The 16,562-nt window shown below is 51.2% G+C and overlaps 3 protein-coding genes across 10 annotated transcripts in view; 2 read left to right on the top strand and 1 right to left on the bottom strand.

Moving 5' to 3' along the window:
* Window positions 1-6,641, top strand: part of RNF121 (ring finger protein 121) — a 69,624-nt gene extending 62,983 nt beyond the window's left edge. For both annotated transcript variants that reach the window (XM_081282370.1, XM_081282369.1), the window contains 3 exons: window positions 3,251-3,384; window positions 3,948-4,049; window positions 5,295-6,641. In XM_081282370.1, coding sequence (XP_081138496.1) covers window positions 3,251-3,384; window positions 3,948-4,049; window positions 5,295-5,415 — 357 coding nt within the window. In that variant the 3' untranslated portion in view covers window positions 5,416-6,641. The remainder of the gene's footprint in view (window positions 1-3,250; window positions 3,385-3,947; window positions 4,050-5,294) is intronic.
* A 1,478-nt stretch (window positions 6,642-8,119) lies between these two features.
* IL18BP (interleukin 18 binding protein) lies at window positions 8,120-11,587 on the top strand. Its single transcript, XM_081282371.1, has 6 exons — window positions 8,120-8,539; window positions 8,877-8,960; window positions 9,366-9,572; window positions 10,179-10,302; window positions 10,383-10,530; window positions 10,772-11,587. Exons 2-6 carry the CDS (start codon window positions 8,924-8,926, stop codon window positions 10,877-10,879), a joined length of 624 nt encoding a protein of 207 aa, XP_081138497.1. The 5' UTR covers window positions 8,120-8,539; window positions 8,877-8,923; the 3' UTR covers window positions 10,880-11,587.
* Window positions 11,588-12,062: 475 nt separating this feature from the next.
* Window positions 12,063-16,562, bottom strand: part of NUMA1 (nuclear mitotic apparatus protein 1) — a 78,825-nt gene continuing 74,325 nt past the window's right edge. For all 7 annotated transcript variants that reach the window (XM_081282313.1, XM_081282314.1, XM_081282312.1 and 4 more), the window contains 7 exons: window positions 15,647-15,893; window positions 14,597-14,825; window positions 13,850-13,986; window positions 13,329-13,505; window positions 13,000-13,113; window positions 12,670-12,882; window positions 12,063-12,368 (listed from right to left, as the gene is read on the bottom strand). In XM_081282313.1, the coding sequence (XP_081138439.1) occupies window positions 12,357-12,368; window positions 12,670-12,882; window positions 13,000-13,113; window positions 13,329-13,505; window positions 13,850-13,986; window positions 14,597-14,825; window positions 15,647-15,893 (1,129 nt within the window). In that variant the 3' untranslated portion in view covers window positions 12,063-12,356. The remainder of the gene's footprint in view (window positions 12,369-12,669; window positions 12,883-12,999; window positions 13,114-13,328; window positions 13,506-13,849; window positions 13,987-14,596; window positions 14,826-15,646; window positions 15,894-16,562) is intronic.

Genomic DNA, 16,562 nt, shown 5'->3' with positions numbered 1-16,562 from the left:
GATCTTTTACTTCCTGGATTTGTTTATGTAGTTCCTTGTCAAAGTGATCTTTCATTGTCTGATTTTGCTGTCTCATGTCTTCCTTGAGACTCCAGATCATCTGAAGCATGTATATCCTGAACTCTTTATCTGACATTCCATCTGTTGCAGCTATTACCTCTTCTAAAGTTGAGTTGACCTGCATTGCTTGTGGTCCTTTCTTTCCTTGTCTTTTCATACTGCTCGCGTTTCTTTCTGCTTGGTGAAACTGTTGTTTTTTTTGAAATTTTCCCCCTATTTATTTATATTGCTGTTGTATAGTTGGGAAATCTCCCTTGCAGGGCGGGTAGTGGCTTTGCTCCTCCTCTAATTAGGGTGATCTGTCTACCACACTGGTCGGTCGGTCGCAGGTCTGCCCACCCTGCGGGCGCGGGTGTCAGCTCTGCTCTGCCCCCATTCCAATTGTGGTGACGTAACTACCATGCCCTCGGGTCGTTGGTCCTGATCCGGATGTGGGCGGCAGCTCTGCTCGGCCCCTACTCCAATTGGTGTGACGTGTCTACCATGCTGGCAGGCCTCTAGGCCTGTTCCGCCGGTGGGTCGCAGGTCTGCCTACCTTGCGGGCTTGGGCAGCAGTTCTGCTTAGCCCCCACTCCCAGTGGGGGTACCTGACTGCCTCTCCATCGGGTCGCTGGACCTTTTCTGGACACGGGCGTCGGCTCTGCTCCACCCCACTCCAACCAGTGTGACGTGACTGCCTAGGTGCTACTTGTCCACCACGCTGGCAGGCTACCGGGCCTGTCCTGCCAGTGGGTCGCAGGTCTGCCTACCTTGCAAGCTCAGACTGCGGCTCTGCACAGCCCCTACTCCAAATGGGGTGACTTGGCTACCGCGCCGTCGGGTCACTGGTCCTGTTCTAGGCGTGGGCGGCTACTCTCTTCGGCCCCAGCTGCAGTTGGGGTGACGTGATACCACGCCGGCGGGTCACTTGGCCTGCTCTGGGCGCAGGCGGCAACTCCACTCTGCCCCCCTGGCCCCCACAGCACCCAGCAGGACCCGGACCGAGAAGCAGTCACCGCAGGTTCCCCAGCCCTGGGCCAAAGCAGCTTTGGGAGCCAGAACCTGGCCTCTCCGATCCCAGCCACGCTCCGCTAGGAGCAGGCTCCAAGGAGCGACCCCCGCGGGTTCCCCAGCCCCAGGCCAAAACTGTTCCGGGAGTCAGGGCCCAGCCGCCCCGAGCTCAGCGCACGCTCCACTTGTAGCTGGCCTCAACACGCAGTCTCCGCAGGTTCCCCAGCCCTGGGCCAAAGCAGCCTGGGGAACCAGAATCCGGCCGCTCAGAGCCCGGCGCACACCTTGCCAGGAGCGAGCCCCAAGGAGTATTCTCCACAGGTTCTCCAGCCCCGAGCCTGAGCGATCTGTCTGCGAGACGCAGGCAAATACCAGCCTGAAATCACCTGTTCCGTAGCTGAATGAGCTGAGATCAGTAGAAAACAGGGATGATTACATCAGCTCTCCAAGATGGCGGCTGCTGTCCTCCTCCGTGGTCCGACCGGTGTCGAGAATCGAACTGGACCGCTTCTCTCCTCTGTCTCAAAGCCGGAACTCAGCACTAAGCACGGCCATTGCACCACTGGCAGGAGCCCCCAGAATCCGCATCGCTGCACTCCCGCTCTGGCACCTCGCCGCTTCCCAGTGCGCGCTGCAGACTCCAGCTGCGGGGCAATCCGCCGATCAGGCAATGCGACCCTCCGTGCGGAGAAATCGCCCGCGACCGAGCCCCCGCAGCCGAACCTTGCGCAATGGAAATCCGTCCACTAGATTCTGGAGCACCTCAATTTCACTGGAAATTCCCAACAAGATAGCCTTCAGCTGTTTCACCTCGTCTTTCTCCCGCACAGTGACGCGGCGCACTGGGGTGATGCACTCCCTTCGCCGCCATCTTCAAAACCAGCATAATGTTTTCAAGGTTCATTGGTGTATGGTGTGTATCATAACTTCATTCCTTTTTATTACTGAATAATATTCCATAGTATGAATATACTATATTATACCCATTCATCTGTTGAACAAGGGTTTGTTCCACTTTTGGGCTATTATGAGCATTATTAGCATTTTTTCACTGTTCAGTTGTTGTGTTCATTTCTTTGGGGAATATACCTAGGTATGGAATTGTGAGGTCATTTGATAATCCTGTTTAATCTCTGTTTTTCAGTGTGCTGGGGATTGAATCCAGAGACTTGCACATGTTAGGCAAGCACCCTCCCACTGAGCTATACTCCCAATTTATCTAACTTTTGAGGAAATGCCAAACCCTTTGCTTCTTTAATTATGAATAATGCTTAAATTAATATCTGTATGTGTGAAGATTTTTTACATTTTCATTTATTTTTTTAATTCCTTAAAGTGAAAGTAGTAGATTCAAGGGTGCAGCAGTTTGAGACACGCTGCCAAATGTGATTCAAAAGAATTGAATCTCCTTTGCTGTTGCTGCAATTTTCTGAGAATGTTCTTGTCACCAAATCAACAGTACCCCCACTATTTCACTATTTATGTTATGGGGATTGAACCCAGGGGTGATCTACCATTGAGCTACATCCCCAGCCCTTTTTTTTTTCTTAATATTTATTTTTTAGTTTTAGGTGGACACAGTATCTTTATTTTATTTTTATATGGTGTTGAGAATCGAACCCAGTGCCTCGTGCATGCGCTACCACTTGAGCCACATCCCTAGCTCCCCTTTTTGTTTTGAGACAGGTCTCACTAAGTTTCCCAGGTTGGCTTTTGAACTCATGATTCTTCTGTGGCAGGCTTCTGAGTCACTGAGATTACAGGCATGTGCCATCATGTCTGACTCACCATTTTATTAGTGGTGTGGAGAGACTGAACTCAGAATCTTGCTAAATTTACCAATCTGGCCTCAACCTTAAGATCCTCCTGCCTATCTTTCGTAGACTCATATAGCCACACAATGACTTACCTGACATAGCTCCTGATTATCAGCTCCTCCTCCCTCCCTTTTCCCCTGTCCTTGGTGCTGACCCTGGGCAGCCTTTGGGTCCTGTTATATGTAACTTTTCAACCTTTCTCTGGTTTGTCCCTTTCTTCCCATCCATCCAGCAACGATGAGCTTCACTTGGCTTAAAAGATGTCCTTTAGTTCCCCTGACACTTTGCCTCGTCTCCAGAAGACCTCAGGCCTCTGTGATGCCCCCCATTTCAGTGGATTCTCACAGTTTTTCCTGTCCTTCCCTCCTGCTCTCCTCCTCCAGTTTTACAGTGAGTCAGGCATGCCTACCAAACACCTTTCGGACAGCGTGTGTGCTGTGTGTGGGCAGCAGATCTTTGTGGACGTCAGTGAAGAGGGCATCATCGAGAACACATATAGGCTGTCCTGCAATCATGTGTATCCTGCCTTAAGCTCCTGGACCACATCCCTCTTGAGACTGCCCTCCATTCAGGGAGGGAAAGTTGGTGGTTGTGTCCCTGAGCATGCCGTACAGACCTTTGAGTGCTGGAGAGCCACAAGAGGCTTGAAACTGCAACCATCCTCCTCCTGTCCCACAGACTGCAGCCTGTCTTAGTGCATGCAATGGTTATAGACTGCCTAGGTCAAAGAGAGCCTGAAGCTGCACTAGTGAGGCTGAGCTAGGGGGTGGAGGATCCTCTAATAGGATCCTTCAGTTTAGAATCAGATTTATTCTGAGTAACACTAGTAATATTTACCAAAGGTGTTTATTCAGCTCTCATTTTCTGCCTATGTTGGGAGATCCACAGCTTATCTCCATTTTGCCCCTTAATAACCCTGTAAGATCTGACGAGGGACGTGCCCAGAATTACACGGCTGATAAGAAACGAAGCCAGGCTTTGAATCTTTCACCAGAGCTGGTACAAGGCACCTTGCAGACTAGCAGGGGGCTGAAGTGCCATCCTGGTTTCCCACCATTTCCCTTGACCTGTGGTGTTCAGATTCCATGAGTTCTGCATCCGTGGCTGGTGCATTGTTGGAAAGAAGCAGACGTGTCCCTACTGCAAAGAGAAGGTAGACCTGAAGAGAATGTTCAGCAACCCGTATCCTTTGTTTGGGTCCTTGTGGGAAGTGGGTGGTGGGAAAAAAGTACTGGCCAACATGACTCTGTCTGGATCTCTCCTTCCTACCTTCAACCTGGAACATGTTCAGCATTCAGTTTGGCTTCTCTTCTAGGGAAATTAGGGGGTGTGACATGAGGCAGGATTAATTGCTCACCTTCCCATTATAAACTGATAGTAATAGCTGCTGTCATTCACTATTTCCTTTGTGGCTCATGCTGTGTTAAGTACTTCTTGGATTAGTTCATTTGGTTCCTTCGCAACTTTATGACCTGAGTTCCCCTTTTTCTGCTGCATGGTTCCCGGTCCCTTCCTCTCTATACACTAGCTCAGGTACACAGGGAACATTATGTTCCTAGTGAACTCATTATAGGCCCAGAACAGGAGATTCTGGCCTCTTCCCTTTCACGTTTCCTGCTTGGTTCTTCCAGGGCCCCGCTCAGGAACAAGCATAATTCCACAGCCAAGCTGAGGCTTGAGACTTCCCTTATTTCACAGAGACCTGGGCCAAGCTAATCTCTCCAGTGTTTTTAGAGGGATCCCTCCACAGTTTCATGAGCTTCTCTGTGCTTTCCTCAGAGCTGGCCTTCCCAGGCCCCCTCTCCAGACCCCCTGCCCAGCATTTAGATGTAAAACAAAAGAAAGGAAACCCATTTCCTGGCCTTATCAGGGTTTGGTTCTTAGTACCCCGATGGCTCCTCCTCAGAGTCTCTGCCAAGGGTGATTCCCTCGTGACTAGCCTCTGTCCCTGTTCCCTTCTCATTCTGACCCTGGACTCAACCCCTTCCTCAACTGAGACAATCTTCAATTTTGGACATTAGAAGAATATTCAGGTTACCCTATCCCACTCTTTGCAGCTATTGTCACCAACACATTTATAGAGTATCTAAAAATGCCAGGCTTTGTGTTCTCACACTGGCAATTCTATCTTAGAGTGTTGCCTGGAGCCCCCCCCCCCCCCCCCGCATGTTGGTCATAGAGGGCCATTTCACCCTTTTACTTCTCTGATGTCTGTCCTGTCTGCCCCACAGTCTCCTCTGTCTTTCTGCCCTATTCTCTGGGTTTAGATGACTTCACTCCAATATGGAGAGCTACAGAGAGGATGGGAAGTTTGCAGAGCAGCTGGAAGGTGTGGTAGACCCAGGAAAGGCTGGGGACTCCTTCCTCCCAAATGAGATGAACTCGTAGCTCTTGGATGTATGCATCTGATCCTTAACCCATTGACAGCTGGGAGAGGCCTCATGTCATGTATGGACAACTGCTGGATTGGCTTCGATACTTGGTAGCCTGGCAGCCTGTCATCATTGGCCTGGTGCAAGGCATCAACTACATCCTGGGCCTGGAATAGTCAGGAACACAGCAGTGGAGAAACCACCCCACCCACCATGGACCTCGGGGCACTCTCCTCCCTGCCCATGAAGACCTCCTGGGTGGGAAAGACTCAAAGGGGCGCTTGGGCCACTCAGGACCCCTCCGGCTGTGTCCGGGCCAGGGAGGGAAATGGAGAGCCAGCCTGTGGGGCTGTCAGCAGTGGGGGGCTTTTTAAAAGAAAATTATTTTGATGAATATATTTAAAAAAACTTTTTTATTGTGGAGCGTAGGAGTTGAACGCCCCACCCCTTCGAGCCTCACCTTGCTTGAGTAACATGGGAGCACAGCCATGATGCTTTGGGTTTAAAGGAGTCTTCTCATCTCTGGCTGAGAGCGCTGGTGGGTTCTCAGGTAGCAGAGAGCCTCAACCCACCCACTCCCTTTCCCTTGCCTTCCCTTTGCAGGGGTCAGCCTGGTCCACTCAGTGTGGAATGGTTAAAGAGCTTCAGTTGTTGCCACAGATGAACACTGAGGGTCCAAGTGTCTTCCCTTCTGCCCTGTCTGATGCAGGATGGATGTTGTATCGATTCTCTCTCCCCCTGACTAGAAGCTAAAGGCGGGGTGAGGCAAGTGGAACTTCTTTAGTGACTCTTCCAACAAGGGAAGCCCTGGGGCCTCAGAATTCATTGACAGTGTGTTTGGGGACAACTAGAATAATCAACAGCATGAATAACCTGCCCCTGAGCATGACTGTAGTGAGGCAGGAAAAGAGGCCATCTCTATATAGTTAGGCCACGGAAGCCCAGAAGTGGTGACATGCTCCAAAAGCCACTCTGCCACATCACTTCCTTCCTGAAAGCCTGAGGGAGAATGAGTATGTGTTTGTATATGCGAGTGTATGTATGTGTGCGTGCGCAGCAGAAGGGTATCCTATGTCAACTTCCCCCAATCGTCAAAGACATACTTCCTTGAAGCTAACAGGGGATTCCTAGCCCAGGGAATATCCCTGTGTAAATTCTGTCACTCGTGGGCCTGACAGTGGGAATGGTGGATGGGTGGGAAGAAGGATAAGGCCTAGGTGAGTTGTAAAAAGGGGCTTCCATCCCCCCTTTTCCTGAAGAAATCGTGAAGGCAATCCTGGGCTGACAGTGCTGGCTTTCTAGGGCAGAGGGGCTGTCAGGGCTGCCCCTTCAAGAAACAAGCAGGATCTTGTCACTCCCGTCTGAATAAAGCTCTGTGAGCTGGGTTGGAAAGCTGAATATCCATCTGGCTTTTCTTCTTCCTACTTCTTTCCCTGGGGTCCCTGGGGATGTCTTCACTCTACTGCTCTCATCTGAGAGCTGGGGCCTGAGGGCGGTTGGTGCTGCTTTTTTTGCTGTTCCCTTTCCAACATCCCTGGAGTGGTAGAATGCTAGGCTTCTGACTGGTGACATTAGAAGCCTTGGGGCGTCATTGGGCCCCCTTTCAGTCTGAGGTGGCTCTCCATCCTCACTACCTGAGGTCAGTACCTATCACCACCCACCCTCCTCCTGCCACTCTCACCCAACGGTGGCTTTCCATTATCTCACTGCTCATGCTACCTGTGGGCGCATCATCAGAGGGGAACGAGGACTGGTTGAAGTGCTCAGAGATCACTCTTTCACTTTTATCCCATGGAAAACTTGTGAGAAGCCAAGGCCAAAGTTGTTTTTATTCTTAGTCCTGAGTCCCATGACTGCCCCAATGGCCTGCCTCTGGTCTTGGTGACATACCGATGTAGAGTTTCTGGCTCCTCTCTCTGCCAGGTGGTCTTGCCTCTGGACCTAATTCCTAGAGATACAGTGAGGCATTTCCCAGAAGCCTAACAGCAGAAGGTAGAGGGAGAAACTGAGAGGAGCAGAAATGTGAACTAGACATCTAGAGAAAAAAAAGAGGATGTGACTTTTGACATCATAAATTAGGAATATGAGTCTGATTTTTTTATGTTCCTGATGCATCCTCCAAGTCCAGTCCATCTCCCCAGCCTCCCTGGCTATTATCACCAGCTGTCACTCTCCTGATCAGAAATCACAAACCTCAGACAGAGCTGTTGCACACACTTGATACTTGCATATATTGTAGGATGGATCTGATCTGCCTTGTACAACACTGAGAGTAAATACTGCTGTAGATTTTGCCTAACCCTGGTCCTGGCCCTGCCACAACCCCAGCTCCCTTTATTCCATCAGAGATCAGAATCATATTTATGTAGTTCTCCAAGCTGCTAGAGCCTGTGTTGGGCCACTGTTTCACCAGGAAGTGCTTTCCCCTCCTCCTAGGGCCAGCTTTCAGCTTATGTTAAGCTTGACTATAAGATTTTCTGCAGACGAGAGGAAAGTACTCTTGGTGTACTTCCTGTGACGTGGCACATGGGGGTAGACACAGCTGAACTGGGCTTTGCAGCTCCGAGGAAGGAGCTTCTAAAAAGGAGGACTCTTCAGGACTTCTTGGGAGCCAGGTAGGGGGTATTTACACTACTAGTGACCCTCGACTGTAGCTCTGGCCAAAGGTACTAGGACAAGGGAAGTGAGAGGGTTTGTGGGTGTGATAGAGGGTATTGAGTGATGTAGCTGGTTGGAGGTGAGGGAGCCTGAGAAAGACCAGGATGGTTGATAAGCTGGGAACCCCAAATTGGAACACCGATCATCTTAAGCCTAAAATGATCGGTGTTCCAATTTGGGGTTCCCAGTGCCTAGAAATGTTGTCCCCTTGATTATCAGTATGAATGTAAAAGAGGAAGCAGAAGCCTGCTCAACAGGAAACAAAGACCTGGCTCTGAAGGATGGAGGGGAACACCGAAGTCCTGACTCTTGTCTGGGTCAAAATCAATCTATGAGAGAATTATCTGGTTCACACGTAGGTGACCTGAGCAACGAGATGGATATAAGACAACAGTTTGCTATTTGGAGAACAGGGGGCCCAAGAGTTAATTGGATCATTTCTGGGCCCTGGAGCATTGGCATAAGAGGGTGCAGTACCTGCCCCTCTTAGTGGCTTAGTGCCTGCTTTGAATCCCTGGTTAGAATAAAAGTGAAAGTGAAACGGGTGCTGGGCAGTACTTTCCCAGAAGGAGTTCACTGCATCCTGCCCTTCTCAGAACCACTCCTGACAGTGGAGAGAGCATCACCTTCCTTTGTGACTAGGTAAGTCCCTGGTCCCTCTTGGGGCTTGTTTCTACATCCCTAATGCAGGGGTAAGATTGGACTAGATAGATAGCCATCACATTAATGTTAAAAAGAGTTGGGTGGGTCAGATTGTCACTAGTGATACCCAGCTTGTATCTGCATGACAGAGCTCCAGCCTGGGAGTCACTGGGAAAGATGGACAGAGCAATAGCAGTGGCCTGGCAGCCCACTGAATATTTCAGACCCAAAGACCAGCTGTGGAGTTTATAAATCCTCATGTATGACTGGGATCTAGAAAGACTACTGAGAAAACGTGGTTGTCACCCACATTTCCCCATTCCTAACCTTTCCCCAGAGAGGAAGAAGTCACAGATATATAGAACCTGAGCTTGCTAGCTCCTCATGTACATCATGACCATGGGACAGAACTGGATACCAGGTGGGACTTGGGGCTGTGCATGGAGGAGAATTGGGTGGGGGTTGTGAACAGAATGGAGCAGTGCTACCATCTACACCCCAGGTGAATTCCACCCAAGAGTGCTATTACTGGGGTGTGTGTGTGTGTGTTTTGCTGGGGATTGAACCCAGGGCCTTGCAAGGCAAGCACTCTACCAACTGAGCTATATCCTCACCCCATGAGTGTTGTTACTCTTAAGTTTCTATCTAGATACTGTGGCTCTGGCTCCATTCGAGGGCTTCTTTGTGCTTCATTCAAAGACCTAAAGGGTGGGAGCCGAGGAGTCTGCCCCTTGGATTCCCTGAATCTGGGTCACAGTCTTTACCCAGGCAACAATTCCATCTCTGGTCAAGACAGGAGCTGACTCTGTGACTGTCCTCTCCTTAGACTCCAGTTCTTTGTGGGTACTGCTTCTGTATCTCCACATCGTCACTCTTTTGGCTGGAGCCACACCTGTTCCTCAGACTATCACAGCTGCCACTGCCTCAGCTGGGATCTCCAAGGACCCTAGCCCCTCTTGGTCTCCAACACTTCCACCAGCTAAGCAGTGCCCAGCATTGGAGGTGACCTGGCCAGAAGTGGAAGTGCCACTGAGTAAGGAGCAATTATGTTAGGATCCCAGGACACAGTGGCCAGAGGGTGGAGATTGTCCACAGGGTTGGGTTGACTCCAAAGTTAACTTTTCACCTGCTGTGTATCACTACCCAGGCCAGCTTGGCAGAGTGCTCACTATTCTGACCCCCAACCTGGCATCATGGTGTGGGCTCAAAGCCCAGTTCCCAAGACGACCCCTTTCAAAAGGGACAGAGATAATTCAGACTCAGAATTGTTGTAGGACCTCAAGGGCCTTGCTTGTAAACGTACTCTAAGGTGTAGCCCCTCTACTCAGAGCCTGCCTTCCCTCTGGCCATCTCAGAAGAGCATCAGCCTGCTAGCACTGAGCACTTGGCCTAGGTGCCTAGAATCTCAGAGCCTGGGCACTGGAAAAGGTCATCCTGAAGAAGCAGCTCAGAAGTGGAATACGTGACCTAGGACCCTTCCCCACATACCCATGCGTAGGCCTAGATAACTGTACTTCCCCTTTATAGGCTTCTCTGCAGCCTTCCAGGTTCCTGATTTATGTGTCCGTGAGGAGCTGGCAGGGTGGGGAGAAGGGAGAGCCTGCTCTGCAGAAGGGCTAACAGCCACTTGTATCCCCAGATGGAACGCTGACCTTGTCCTGTACTGCCTGCAGTCACTTCCCCGACTTCAACATCCTATACTGGTTGGGCAATGGTTCCTTCATTGAGCACCTCCCAGGCCGGCTGAGAGAGGGCAGCACCAGGTGACAGGGTGGTGAGGCCAGCGGGAGGGAGGGCTCCCGCTGCAGCTCTCAACACACAGCTTTTCCTTCCCGTGTTCCAGTCGAGAGCCTGGAATTAAAAGCACTCGACTTTGGAGATCCTTGGTGCTAGAGGAATTGAGCCCTGCCCTGCGAAACACCATCTTCTCCTGTGTGTTTATGGACCCTGGGCAGGTTGCCCAGCATCATATCATCCTGGCACAGCTCTGGGTGAGGAACCCAAGGGAGGCCTCCAGGGACAGGTCAAGCTCCACTTTTGTATGGGGAAGAAAGGAAGGGAAGGCCCATTAGAGAAGCCTCCAAGTTAATGCCCCCATTTTCCCTAAGGTCAGCCTGAGGCAGAAACAAAAAGGACTTGAGGACTTGGGCAGGGGAGGCATGGCCTGGAAGAAAATGACCAGATGTCCTTCCATTCCTTAACCCTGATCCTTGTCTGCCTTTACTTTTCCAGGCTGGGCCGAGGGTAGTCCTGCCTGGCTCTCAAGAAGCCCTGCCTTCCAGCCAGAGCCCAGGTCCCCAGCTGCCCACATCAGCAGGGCCAAGAATAGCACCACCGTGAGCAGAGCCTGGACACTTCCCACCTGGAGGGCGAAGTCTTGGCTGCAGGCTGTGGGCGAGCGAGCGGCTCCTCTTCTCAGATTCAAATGTCCTTCCCACACGCCTAGAAAATCACAGTGACCTCCCCTTAAGGCTCCTCCTCCAGCTTGCCCTTCTCTTCACCTGTCTCATTAGCTTTTCTATGTCCTACTCATCACACATATCTCCTGCTCAGAAACCTTCAAGACCTGTCCAGCACCTTAGCCCAAGACTCACATGTCCTTCCTGAGCACCCTTCCTTGTTTCTAAGATGGCTCCCACTCATGTGCCTTTGCGCCCTTGGTCCTGTCTTCCTTGCCATTCCAACAGGTGACCCTGGAAGCCTGGTTGAAATGCCACCTCTTCAGTGATGGCCACACACAGCTCTGGCCACATGTGGCATTGATTTCATGTTGCCTACATGTATATATTATTTTACACCTTAATGAACTATCCCAGGGAAGTGGACAGTGGCTGCTTCTGATCCCCAGTCATCACAGTAAGTCCTCATAAAGGATTATTCAATGGAGGCATCTTGACATCTGCTTAGTCATTTAGACCTCAGTTCCGCTCACAGGAACTTTGCCTGTCCCAGGAGGGAGCATGGTAAGAGAAGGACTGCCACTTAGAAGCCTTAAAACAAAACAAAACCAGATTTAGAGGATCATAGGCCCTCAAGAAGCCTTGCCTCTGGCTCAGGAACAGAGGCCAGAAATAGAGTATGGGAAGATCCTGGGGACAGAGGAAGGCTCTAAGGAGCCTAGATTTCCCTCTTTCCATACAGATCAAAGCTGCTTAGCACTCAAGGGAGAAAAATAGACTTTATTTACAAGAAATAACATTTAAAAAAAGATCCATCCCAGCCCTTAAAAACCTTCCAATCACTCCAAATCCAACCCCAGTGCAAGTCTGGGGAAGGTAGGGTATGAGCTGCTGTTTAAGGCTGCCCTCCCACCCCACCCCACCCTAGCCCTGAGACCCAGGGCCCATTTGTCCTGGAAAAGAACATTCCTTGGGCATCTGTGCCCTTGTGGAAGAGAGCAGGGGCTCCTACTAGGTCATGCCCAGTTTTCAAGAGCAAGGCCCCACCTCCTGCTAGTCCCAGCCACGGGGAGATACAAAAGCTAGGGCCTGCTCCTCTGGTCCCCTCTAGGCTGGCTAGCCACTCAAAGCCAGCCTTATATCTGGTTATAATAGAGAATTGACAGCTCCAACAACAAAAAAATTAGGAGGCAAGGTTGGGAGAGGGCCCACACTGTCCAAGCTCCGAGCCTCCTGGGCCAGCTCTGTGAAGGTCCAGGTACAGGCCAGGGTGTGGGCAGGCATCACTGACTCTAGGGGCTTGGCCACTATTGGCCTGGGAGCTGAGAGAAGGCACTGAAAGGGACAGTAGAAGGAAAAGAACCAGGAGAGGTCAGCATCAGGGTACACAGGTGGGGCCACTCACTGGTACTGGCCCTTTAGTGCTTTGCCTGAAAAAGAGAGAGAGAGAGTGTCACATGGTGGAAAACCCTTCCTGTACCCAAACACCTGACTGGGATTCATTCCTTCATGAATCTGGACACATCTAGCTTCAATTTACCAGTTTCTGGCCCTACTTAAGCAGCTCTGGGTGCTGTCAGTGGGAAAGGGGATTACCTAGCTCCTCTCTGACAATAAGCTGCTATTACCAGACCCAGGGATACTTGTTAACTCTGCAGTGGCCTGACTTGGCCCTGCCCTGGCTGCTGCCCTGCGAAGGGCCTGTGCTTCTGCTCCTGTCAATGCCTCTACCTTGCCCTTGGCCCGAGGGGTGGTAGTGGCCGCAGAAGCAGTGGTAGCACTGGCTGTGGTGGTGGCAATGCGTGGAGAGCGGCGGGTTCCACTGCGGGTGTTGGGGGAGGCCTTGGACTGGGCCTTCTTTGAGGCTCCTCGTCGTAGAAGACTATTTCCCAGCTTCTTAGGTGTGTTGAGGATGTTGAAGGCCATTGACTGACGCCGGTCAGCCTGTGGGAGAAGGTCAAACTGGGAATTCACGGCTGCCTTCCGGGCCAGCCTGCTGCTCCAAGGCTCAGCCAGCAAGGCTTTGCTAGTGTCTTCTGTCCCCTCCAATCCCAATCTAACCTGTTTTAAAACAGCTTGAGCTTTCTTCTGGGCCTCAGTAGTGCTCTGTTTGCGCCCTTCATGTCGGTCCCGGGGAGTCATGGGGCGTGGGAAACAGCTGGTGGCCTTCTTGGACTGTGGGGAAGAGAATATGACATCCCAAGCCAGGTATCTTGGGTTCTTAGAGCCAAGTGGACTTCGTCAACCTGTTTCCTTTTCCATGGCCCCATCCATGCATCAGGCCTTTGGAAAGAAACCTCCCCTTTAATTCACTTCTCAAACTGGATTAGCTGAGCCTGACCTGGACACACTGCTATTCAGAACAAAACACAGAAGCCACTGTCACCTACCTCAGGGGTGCCAGGGCCCTGGTGGCTCTCTAAAGAGACCCGTTTGCGCTGCTGCCGTGTGGTGATACCAGTGCCCTCAGCAATCTGGGTTGGTTGCATGCTGGCTCGGCGCAAGGTCTCCCGGGGGTCTCCGGTTTTCATCTCTTCATCTGTGATGGTGCCCAGGCTCAGGGAAGGCTGTAGGAGGTAGAAGTTGCCAGTGAGCCCCAGCTGTACAGAAATGGAACAGGAACTGGGCCTACCTCAGAACTTTTCAAATGCCTGACACTTGGAATGATTGAATCCTTCCTACCTTAAAAGGCGTCCCCCTTCCTGTTATCTACCTGTACCTCAGAAAAATAGGCAGGAGTTCCATACAGACTCCTCTCGGAACCCCTACCCACTCACAGTGATTTAATCCTGAGCTTCTACAGCTGCTGGCCATTCCATATGGAAGCATGAGGTGGTCACCCTCCTCAGCAGGCCAGAGACCCAGGACACTAGAGTGTAGGAGTTACTGCACAGCGACCCCCAAGGCTCACCCTGGACTCCAATGGATAGCAGGTCTTCAAGTGTGGGGGGCATACTCGGTTGCGCTGTTGTAACTCTGCAATGCGGTTCCAGTCATCCAGCTGCTCAGGCTCATCCTGGCAAGAACCCATGTAGAAGCTGTTCCTTCCTGTGGAGGGCAAAAAAGTTGTCAGGAGCTAGAGTCAGCAAATTGCCCACTGGCCCTGATACTTTCAGATTCTGCTGCTAGTGTTCCCTTCCACCTATCCCAGGGAATTCAAATCTAATACCAATGCTACAGGGACAGGAGTGAGACATGCTGACCATTTCTATCATGAGGCCTTGGTTGCTGCTCTCTCTGGGAAGGTTGTTTGCAGAGGATAGGATTACATATTATTCACTTGTCAAAGCTTGGTGTCTCACACCAGGAGAAACTAATTAAGGGCCAGGAATTAATACCTGGAGGAGTGGAAGGAGTTCCTGGAGCCCAAATAGCAACAACATCCAAGAAACGTCTGGCCAAGCTAGCCCTTCCAAGAGGCCATCACCAGCTGAGGAGGGCTTCTGACAGGTAACTGTCACTATCATGTCACCATCATGTGTGAGCACCCCTGGTTCGGACTGTCCCAGCATTACCATAGCTGGACAAGCGAGAGTCTGAGACTATAGGGAAGAAAGGCAGGTGGTACCAGAGCAGCAAGGAAGCAAGGGGGCCAGCCTTGGGATTCTAAAAGCTTGCCTCTTTTTCTTGTACCAGGATCTACTTCTAGTCCTCTTACCTGGTGGGGCCCCACTGGACACCCTGGCCTGGGAGCGGCGAGCAGAGCTTCGAGTGGTGGGCCGGTAGCCAGGCAGGCTAAGCAGAGCTGAGTTGCCATCATCAGGAGAGCCCAGGCTGGGTAGAGACTGAGTTGAGGAGGCGGGCCACAGGGTGGCCTGGGAAATAGGGGCGGACTGTGTACTGTAGAAGGATGAATTGGCACTGTCTGGTTCCTCCACATCTAGCTTCTGCAAGAATATGAGTTGTGTTGATAAAGCCACCTCCCATTCTCTCCTTGAAGCCCCACACCCCACTGCCCCTCAAGGGCCATGCATGTCTGCAAATGAGCAGGAAGCCTTTATAAGATGCTGAGCCTATCAAGACTCTTTTCTATCCATTTTTTTCTCCATGAAGTCCTCTAAGGGAAGGCAGGCAGAGTTATCAATCCATTTCAGAGGTAAGGTATAAAGAAATAAAGTGACTAGCCCCCCCAAATCTCAACTAGGAAGTAGGTGAACTAGAGCTAGAACTCACAGATCCTGAGATGCATCATACACTCAGCCTTGGCTCGCAACCTCTGCTGTCCCTTAGGGTCCACAATTCCTGGACCCTTACCATCTTCTATAACTTCTCTGGCTTTTTGGTAGAAGGCACCTTGCATACAAAGAGCCACCTGCTGCACCTCTCCTCCCAGAGAAAAACAAGGGCAAGAGCCCAGGCCTGGGAGGCCATCCAATGGGGGCTACACCACATCTCAGCTGCACAAGAGTGTGCTGGAGGCATGGACTGGGCTGCAACTTCCCCGTCCTCCCCTTTCAGCCTGCAAGGAATCAATGCTAATCAATGTAAACAGGAGGGGAGTTAATTATAAGGGGTCGAATTCAGCTCTGCCCTTTTCTACAGAAAAGCTCCTAAGTAAGTCACTGCCCTTAGGATCTCAGCTTTTTCATCTGTATATTAGGAACTGGTTGGTCATCATGCCTCATTCCTGAATGAGGACCTAAGGGAAAGATGCCTATGAAAGGAAGTAGGAATTATTGTTCTGGAGCCCTATTACCAGCAGCCTGACCTTGGTCATGGTAATGTTGATGATTTGCGTTGTACGCCGACGAGCAGACCGGGTCTTACGGCCAGAGTCCAAGAAGACATCCCCCAGGGAGTCTAGGCTGCTCTCCAGAGGGGCCTGACCTCGAGCAGGAATGGGGGTGAAGTAGAGGCTCTCCAGGGATTCCACCTTGGGGGGCAGGCGCTGGGAGATGGGTGAGGCTGGCTCTCCAGGGATGCTTGTGCCATCAGGCTGGGTACGAGGCATCTTGCTGTGGAAAAGAAAACTGCTCAGGCATGCTTCCTGGGTTGGCTATCACTTTGGTCCCCAGTGGCCATTTCTTGCATTTATTATAAGCAGAGGTTCAGAAAAGCCCTTGGCCTGGGCCCAGGCTTCAGTCCACTCCTGGGGCTTCTAAGCCCTCCATACCAGTGATTCCTGGGTCTCTGGGCTAAGCCTGCTCTTTAGGGCTTAGATATCCTATGGAGACCAGCCCATCGGGCTGGTCTTCCTCATGCTTCTCCTGTTTCATTACGGGGGCACACACTTGCAAGGCCCCAGTCCTTGAACAGAGACACAGTCGTCCTTCTGCCAAGCCATTGCCACACTGCCTAAGCAGCTCTTCTCTCCACACTCCTCTCCATGCACATGTCCTTCCTTGGTCAACCTCGCCTCCTCTTACCTAGACTTTATAAAGAATGGCATCTGAGAGAGGCAGCAGAGTAGTGGCAAGGACAGACTTGGACCAGGCTGCCCAGGTTCAAACCCCAGCTCCACGACTGTGGGACCATGGACAAATGAATGGCCTGTATGCCCCAGTTTCATGTGTTTAAGGAGAAATGACAAGCTACCTCAGAGATTTGCTGGAGGAGAAATGAAGTGCTTAGAATAGTGGTACATAGTCAGTAATACAATTGTTTAGTAAGAACAATAAATGTAT

Source organism: Spermophilus citellus (genome assembly GCF_964194105.1).
Source record: "Spermophilus citellus genome assembly, chromosome: 2".
NCBI classification, from domain to species: Eukaryota; Metazoa; Chordata; class Mammalia; order Rodentia; family Sciuridae; genus Spermophilus; species Spermophilus citellus.
This window is presented reverse-complemented; position numbering and strand designations above follow the sequence as displayed.

What these genes read in the sequence shown, in the direction of transcription:
- IL18BP (XM_081282371.1), top strand. Translation starts at nt 8,924, where the DNA reads ATGTACATCATGACCATGGGACAGAACTGGATACCAG. An exon ending in AGAAGTGGAAGTGCCACTGA is followed by an intron (nt 9,573 to 10,178) that starts GTAAGGAGCAAT and finishes TTGTATCCCCAG; the next exon opens with ATGGAACGCTGACCTTGTCC. An exon ending in TCATCCTGGCACAGCTCTGG is followed by an intron (nt 10,531 to 10,771) that starts GTGAGGAACCCA and finishes TTACTTTTCCAG; the next exon opens with GCTGGGCCGAGGGTAGTCCT.